Source organism: Myotis brandtii, unplaced genomic scaffold (genome assembly GCF_000412655.1).
Source record: "Myotis brandtii unplaced genomic scaffold, ASM41265v1 scaffold782, whole genome shotgun sequence".
NCBI lineage: Eukaryota > Metazoa > Chordata > Mammalia > Chiroptera > Vespertilionidae > Myotis > Myotis brandtii.
The window spans coordinates 3,099,615-3,108,188 of NW_005371138.1; the positions used below are offsets into that span (position 1 = coordinate 3,099,615).

General features: G+C 54.7%; 1 protein-coding gene across 1 annotated transcript; it reads right to left on the reverse strand.

Moving 5' to 3' along the window:
- Positions 1-3,912: 3,912 nt before the first annotated feature.
- LOC102254076 (mas-related G-protein coupled receptor member X2) lies at positions 3,913-6,702 on the reverse strand. The gene is made up of 2 exons (XM_005883353.2): positions 6,572-6,702; positions 3,913-4,927 (listed from the first exon to the last, which is right to left on the reverse strand). The coding sequence occupies exons 1-2, from the start codon at positions 6,580-6,582 to the stop codon at positions 3,913-3,915; spliced, it is 1,026 nt and encodes a 341-aa protein (XP_005883415.2). The 5' UTR covers positions 6,583-6,702.
- Positions 6,703-8,574: the final 1,872 nt, after the last annotated feature.

Below are 8,574 nucleotides of genomic sequence, written 5' to 3' on the forward strand. Positions count from 1 at the left end.
TCAAGCTCTAGAATCAGACAGACAATAGCCTTATAGAGACAGTTTAACCATATACATGTGTATGTATATATTATCTATATACTATATATCACTATATACACAATGTATACACCTGATTTGAATAATTATAAAGGCAGCATTTATTAAAATACATTTCATTTTCAAAATTGAGCTATCAGCTGTTAAAGTGTGTATTTTTTGGGACACCCTGTTTATATTTTACACTATCAATAATAATAAAAGTGTAATATGCTAATTAGACCGGAGAGCCTAATGACCTTCTGGATGTCATTCCAGATGTCCTTCCGGACAAAGGCTCGGTGGCAGGGGCTGAGGCAGAGGTGGTTAGGGGCAATCTGGCAGGCAGGCGAGTGGTAAGGGGCAATCAGGCAGCCACGCAGAATGGTTAGGGGTGATCAGGCAGGGAGGCGAGTGGTTAGGGCTGATCAGGCGGGCAAGCAGGTAGAGTGGTTAGGGGTGATCAGGCAGGTAGGCAGACGAGCAGTTAGGAGGAAGCGGTCCCAGATTGCGAGAGGGTGCAGGCTGGGCTGAGGGACTGAGGCCCCCCCCCCATGCACGAATTTTGTGCACTGGGCCTCTAGTCCTATCTAATAAAAGAGAAACATAGTAATTAGCCGTACATCCGCTACCCTTCCCATGGGCTAATCAGGGCGATATGCAAATTACCTGCCAGCCAAGATGGCGGCCGGCAGCCAGGCACTGAAGCGAGCAGGGAGGCTTGCTTGCTCCACTGAAGGCGGACTCCAACGTTCCCTGCCTCACTTGCCAGCCTCTCAGTTGCAACTCTAAGCAACTATATACTATGTTGCAAATAAGAAGGTAAACAAAACCCCAGAAACCTGCTTTAGTCAGCTGGGCTTCAGCCAGCCGGACTGCAACATTGTATCAAATACAGAAGGTAAATAAAGGCCAGAAATCTGCTTTCAGCAGCCGAGGCCTCAGAGCTAAAGCTGGCCCAAAATAAAAAAAAAAAAAGAAAAGAAAACAAGGAGCGGTTGGAAGCTTCAGTCACTCGCCAGCCGGAAAACAGCCCTCAGCCCCTCCCCCAGACTGGCCAGGCACCCCAGTGGGGACCCCCACCCTGATCCAGGACCCCCTTCAGGGCAAACCAGCCAGCCCCCACCCGTGCACTAGGCCTCTATTCTATATAGTAAAAGGGTAATATGCCTCCCGGCACCGGAATCAGTGTGACAGGGGGCAGCGCCCCAACCCCCGGATTGGCCCTGCTCTGTGCGTGACAGGGGGTGGCGCTGCAACCTCCCCATCGACCCTGCCTTGAGTGTGACAGGGGGCGGTGCCCCAACCCCCTGATCCGCCCTGCTCTGTGGGTAATAGAGGGTGGTGCCCCAACCCCCCTCCATGGGCCTTGCTCTGTGTGTGACAGGCTGCGGCGCCCCAACCACCTCCCCCCCCACGGGCCCTGCTCTGTGCCTGATAGGGGGGAGCTCCCCAACCCCCTGATCGGCCCTGCTCTGTGGGTGATAGAGGGTGGTGCCCCAACCCCCCTCCATGGGCCTTGCTCTGTGTGTGACAGGCTGCGGCGCCCCAACCACCTCCCCCCCCACGGGCCCTGCTCTGTGCCTGATAGGGGGGAGCTCCCCAACCCCCTGATCGGCCCTGCTCTGTGGGTGATAGAGGGTGGTGCCCCAACCCCCCTCCATGGGCCTTGCTCTGTGTGTGACAGGCTGCGGCGCCCCAACCACCTCCCCCCCCACGGGCCCTGCTCTGTGCCTGATAGGGGGGAGCTCCCCAACCCCCTGATCGGCCCTGCTCTGTGGGTGATAGAGGGTGGTGCCCCAACCCCCCTCCATGGGCCTTGCTCTGTGTGTGACAGGCTGCGGCGCCCCAACCACCTCCCCCCCCACGGGCCCTGCTCTGTGCCTGATAGGGGGGAGCTCCCCAACCCCCTGATCGGCCCTGCTCTGTGGGTGATAGAGGGTGGTGCCCCAACCCCCCTCCATGGGCCTTGCTCTGTGTGTGACAGGCTGCGGCGCCCCAACCACCTCCCCCCCCACGGGCCCTGCTCTGTGCCTGATAGGGGGGAGCTCCCCAACCCCCTGATCGGCCCTGCTCTGTGGGTGATAGAGGGTGGTGCCCCAACCCCCCTCCATGGGCCTTGCTCTGTGTGTGACAGGCTGCGGCGCCCCAACCACCTCCCCCCCCACGGGCCCTGCTCTGTGCCTGATAGGGGGGAGCTCCCCAACCCCCTGATCGGCCCTGCTCTGTGGGTGATAGAGGGTGGTGCCCCAACCCCCCTCCATGGGCCTTGCTCTGTGTGTGACAGGCTGCGGCGCCCCAACCACCTCCCCCCCCACGGGCCCTGCTCTGTGCCTGATAGGGGGGAGCTCCCCAACCCCCTGATCGGCCCTGCTCTGTGGGTGATAGAGGGTGGTGCCCCAACCCCCCTCCATGGGCCTTGCTCTGTGTGTGACAGGCTGCGGCGCCCCAACCACCTCCCCCCCCACGGGCCCTGCTCTGTGCCTGATAGGGGGGAGCTCCCCAACCCCCTGATCGGCCCTGCTCTGTGGGTGATAGAGGGTGGTGCCCCAACCCCCCTCCATGGGCCTTGCTCTGTGTGTGACAGGCTGCGGCGCCCCAACCACCTCCCCCCCCACGGGCCCTGCTCTGTGCCTGATAGGGGGGAGCTCCCCAACCCCCTGATCGGCCCTGCTCTGTGGGTGATAGAGGGTGGTGCCCCAACCCCCCTCCATGGGCCTTGCTCTGTGTGTGACAGGCTGCGGCGCCCCAACCACCTCCCCCCCCACGGGCCCTGCTCTGTGCCTGATAGGGGGGAGCTCCCCAACCCCCTGATCGGCCCTGCTCTGTGGGTGATAGAGGGTGGTGCCCCAACCCCCCTCCATGGGCCTTGCTCTGTGTGTGACAGGCTGCGGCGCCCCAACCACCTCCCCCCCCACGGGCCCTGCTCTGTGCCTGATAGGGGGGAGCTCCCCAACCCCCTGATCGGCCCTGCTCTGTGGGTGATAGAGGGTGGTGCCCCAACCCCCCTCCATGGGCCTTGCTCTGTGTGTGACAGGCTGCGGCGCCCCAACCACCTCCCCCCCCACGGGCCCTGCTCTGTGCCTGATAGGGGGGAGCTCCCCAACCCCCTGATCGGCCCTGCTCTGTGGGTGATAGAGGGTGGTGCCCCAACCCCCCTCCATGGGCCTTGCTCTGTGTGTGACAGGGTGTGGTGCCCCAATTCCCCCCCCCCCCACAGGCCCAGCTCTGTGTGTGACGGGGTAGAGCCATAACCTCCCCATCGGCCCTGCCCTGAGTGTGACAGTGGCGGTGCCCCAACCCCCTGATCCGCCCTGCTCTGTGGGTGATAGAGGGTAGTGCCCCAACCCCCCTCCATGGGCCTTGCTCTGTGTGTGACAGGGGGCGGTGCTCCAACTCCCCTATTGGCCCTACTCTGTGAGTGACAGGGGGGAGCTCCCCAACCCCCTGATGGGCCCTGCTCTGTGCGTGACAGGGGGTGGTGCCGCAACTTCCCTATCGACCCTGCCTTGAGTGTGACAGGGGGCGGTGCCCCAACCCCCCAATCGGCCCTACCCTGAGGGTGACTGAGGGTGGCATCGCAACCTCCCGATCCGCCCTGCTCTGTGCATGACAGAGGGCGGCGCCCCAACTCCCCAATCGGCCCTGCTCTGAGCCTGACCAGGGGCTGCACCTAGGGATTGGGCCTGCCCTCTGCCACCTGGGAGCAGGCCTAAGCCAGCAGGTCATTATCTCCTGAGGGGTCCCAGACTGCGAGAGGGCACAGGCTGGGCTGGGGGACCCCCTCTCCCCCGCCCCCCGAGTGCACAAATTTTTGTGCACTGGGCCTCTAGTTAATATATAAAGCTCTATAATAAGTACTCCTTCTCTGACAGAACCCTGCTTGGTAGAGAATCACGGTGTGAAACTGCTCCCTGAAATCTCCTTGGTTTCCTGAGGAAGGCTTCTGCTACTTTTCTTCACCTCGGTGATGTCCTCCAAAGCCCTCTGCAGGACCAACTTGAGGGTCTGCCGCAGCTGCCTCTGCTGCCTGAAGGAGCCAACAAAAAAGTAAATGATGGGGTTGACGCTGCTGTTAAGACTAGACAGGATGAGCCAAGTCCTTCTAAGAAAATAAGAAAACGTTTTACTGCAAAGTGTCTGAGTCCAGTAACACAGAAACCACTTGAAGCCGTAGGGTAGGCCGAAGACGAGGAACGCCAGCACTGTGAGCAGGATGACCACGTAGAGCCTGGTCAGGGGCACCCGCTGGGAGCCACACAGTCTGGTCAGCAGGGCCAGGCTGGACCCAGAGAGAAGCACAAACAACAAAATCAGCCACACAACTATGATGAAATCAAACGCCCGGCACCAAGTTTGGTCACGTTTCCTCAGCAGGAAGCCACAGTAGTTCCCTTCCAGGATGCTCAGCAGCAGGGACAGGGCCCAGAGCAGGGCACATGTGACGGCTGACAGTTGTCTGGGGCGGCGGGAGCGGTACCAGAATGGCCACAGGACAGACAGGCAGCGCTCCGTGCTGATGGCGCTAAGAAAGCTCAGGCCTGAGATGTAGGCAAAGTTTGACACAGTGATGAAAATGTAGGGGATGGAAATGCACCTGGAATGGAAGTTACTGATGAATGTCCACAGGGAATATATAATCCGGCAGCAGAGGAAGAGGAAGTCGGCCCCCGCCAGGTTGAGGATGTAGACAGAGAAGGCATTCCTGCGCATGCGGAAGCCTAGGAGCCAGAGCACCACCGCGTTCCCTGCCAGCCCCACCAGGGCCACGGTGAAGACCAGCACGTCTGGGGTCACGGTCTCTTTGTTACATTTAGAAAGAGCCTGGTCACTTCCATTGGTTGGTGTGAGCTCGGTCCCCCAGGCTGTGACAGTCATATTTGTGCTCTCAAACCCTGCAGTGGTGACCCTGGAAGAAAACAAGAGTTGGGCACTGGTACGATCAATGATTCTCAGAGCCATCATGCTGTGGGCTATTGCTGTCCCATGTTACAGAGCCGGGAAAGGAGGGTCCAGAGGTTAAGACACTTATGGAAGGACACACAGCCTTGGAGTCCTGGACCTGGATTCAAACCCAGTTCTCCCTCTGACTCTAGAGCCTGGGCTTGCTCTACTGCAACACAAACCTGCTACTGACATGGGGACATTCTGTAGTCCCACCATGCCCCCCTACCACAGCTCCCACTCACTGTCCGGAGGCGATGTCATGTCCCCAGAATGTTCTGAAGAAGGAGATCAATGTCTGGAATAGAATCTGACAGACCAGGAGAGGGCTCTGGACCCAAGTATTAGGTCTGTCCTCAGCTGGAGTTTCCCCCTCAGCTGCACGAAGTCAGGAAGAGCAGAGATGACCACAGTCCACCCTCATGACTAACAGGCCCATCCACCAAGGAGAAAGACCATGCTTTAGGGACACAAAGGGAATGTGATCTCTTGCTAGGGCAGGTGTGAGGATGGCTGCGTGAACTGGGCTCAAAGTGGCTCAGTATGTCAGCTCATCAACATCATCTCATCTCCTGATGACTAAAGGACAATAGCTGATGTCTGCAGACCTCCAGGGCTGCACGTAGCTGCATTCCGTTCCCAGCCTCACTCTGGTCCTTTCCCTTTATAATCCTGTCCCCTGCACCTTGCTGTAAGACAGGATTTGAATGCTTGTAAGCACCCTGTCTTCTTGGTTGGCTAGCCTTCTCAATATACACCTTATATGATTCAACCCTACTTTCGTTATTGGACACAGTGATAGGCAGCCTGAACCCACCCAGGGGTTTTCCTGGTAATGATGGTATCTCATCAGTGAGATCATGTCCTTCTGATTTCTGGTTGCTACCAGGAGACTGGAGGGCAGGGAAAAAGAGATTTGGCCTTTTCATCTCCTGGCTCTCTCCCTCTGGGCAGTGTGTTGGCCTGGGCCTGCTCCTCCTCCTGGCTGGTGGTCCTTCCTATTGCTGCTGCTATGATTACGGCTCTGCTCTATCTGTGCACTTGCTCTTTCCCGGGTCCCTTTAAGCCTTGGGGTGGAAACAGTGCCCCTCTATTGCTTACCTAAGGGTGCTTCACCATGCATTGTCACTTTCCTTTAAACCCGCTCAATAGTCCCTCATGAAACACCCCCCATTTACCCCAGTTTGGGCTGTTTACTCCTGGTACTCTGTCATATCCACAAGAGAAGAGGGAAAAAAGGAAAAAAGTGAAATCTGGGTTAACAACAGTTCCGACTTGGGAAGCAATGCTCACATTTTACTTTTCTCCCTAAATTAATATTTGAGGCAGAGTTCTCTCCATGACACCAGACTTGAATGGTTGGAATGAAGGGGAGCCTGTGGGGAGATGGATCAGAAGAGAGAAAGGTTCTGGTTGACCCATTTGCATCTCCAACAGTCAGAGTTGATGCACCCAAAGATACTAGAGGAGAGCTTCATGTCTCCTGCTTTTCCCTGAAGGATGCACCAGGACCCCTGCATGTGGTGCCTGGGAATCATGGGGATGGGAACTTAGAGCAAAAACCGTAACTGGCTTTGGACATAAGTCAGTTCTGGGTATATATTCTTACCTTTCTTCCATTCTTCTGGCCTGAGGTGGAGAGCTGACCTGTGCTGAAGGGGAGAGTCTTTCTGGGGTTGAGTAATGCCAGAGACACGTCCCTGCCCTCTAAATCAGGAGATGTGTGAGGGAGCTGGATTAAAAGCTGGTGACTAAGCAAGGTTTATCAAGATATTGGACAGACCTTGCAATTTCCTGTGCAAGGACTGTGGGCAAGTCAGAGACCAGAGCTGTTTGAGCATGATTAGTTACTGAGATGTTTCTTATCATTTGCCCCATGTCCACTCACATGTCAGCCACTCCCATCCTACCCCATCCGGTCATCCTCCTGGTAATCACTGTTGTGGAACCTATAGTTGAAGACTGAGCCTGGGGAGCAATGTCAAGCAATGTGAGTGTGCATTGTGAGGCTTTAAAACTAAAGAATAAAGTATATCGTAGAGTGATTGAAAGTCTACCATGGCCAAAACCCACTTTTTTTAAAAAAAAATATTGTATTGATTTTCTACAGAGAAGAAAGGAGAGGGGTAGAGAGCCAGAAACATCGATGAGAGATATTGATCAGCTGCCTCCTGCACGCCCCCCATTGGGGGTGTGCCCGCAACCAAGGTACATGCCCTTGACCGGAATCGAACCTGGGACCCTTCAGTCTGCAGGCCGACACTCTCTCCACTGAGCCAAACTGGTTCGGCATAACCCACTTTTCTTGTTTTTTTAATTATCACAGCAATATGCATTCTTGTGTATAATTTCCCTCCAAATGATAGAGAAGTACATACAAGGTGACAGGCTCCCTGAATCCTATTCTTTGAAGTTAAACCTATTCTTACTTCCTTTATTATTAGCTCTGAACCATAAACTTAAAGTTATTTTTTAAAATTTATGAACATGAAGAAGTAGATCAATTGGCATCCCTTTTAAACATAAGGAGTTCAGCACACATAACATTCTTCTTCCCTCTTCCACTTTATCTAATTTTAAAATATATTTTCATTTGATGTAAATATTAAAAATTTAACTCTTATCTCTTATGTTTTCCTTTCATGTGCCTCATGCTACAGTCAAATTAAGTTACTTGTGTACTCTTTTAAAATCCTCATCTGAAGATATGCTTATTGATTTTTTTAGAGAGATGAAGGGAGACAGAGAAACATCGATGTGAGAAACATCAATTGGTTGCCTTTCGGACACACCCCAACTGGGGATCAAACCCTCAACCTAGGTTGAGGCCTGACCTAGAATTGAACCCAAGACCTTTCGGCGTATGGGACAATGCTCCGACTAACTGAGCCACACTGGCCAGGGTGAGTTACTTGTTATTTTTTAAATGTCATTTGGATTAGAAACTATTTGAAATATTCAGAAAAGTTCTTCAATGGGTTCATTCAGCAAATCCTATCTAATAAAAGAGAAACATGGTAATCAGCGTACGTCCGCTACCCTTCCCATTGGCTAATCAGGGCGATAGGAAAATTAACTGCCAGCCAAGATGGCGGCCGACAGCCAGGCAGCTGGAAGCGAACATGAGGCTTGCTTGCTTCAGTGAAGGAGGACTCCAACGTTCCCCGCCTGCTGCTGCCGGCCTCTGAGCTGCAACTCTAAGCAACTATGTTACAAATACAGAAGCTAAACAAAACCCCAGAAACCTGCTTTAGTCGGCCGGGCTTCAGCCAGCAGGATTGCAACATTGTTTCAAATACAGAAGGTAAACAAAGGCCAGAAACCTGCTTTCAGCAGCGGAGCCCTAAGAGCTGGAGCCAGCCTCAGAGCTAAAGCTGGCCCAGAATAAAAAGAAAAAGAAAAAAAGGAGCGGTTGGGAGCTTCAGTCACCCGCCAGCCTGAAAACAGCCCTCAGCCCCTCACCCAGACTGGCCAGGCACCCCAGTGGGGACCCCCACCCTGATCCAGGACACCCTTCAGGGCAAACCAGCCAGCCCATATCCATGCACCAGGCCCCTATCCTATATAGTAAAAGGGTAATATGCCTCCCAGCACCGGGATCAGCGGAGCAGC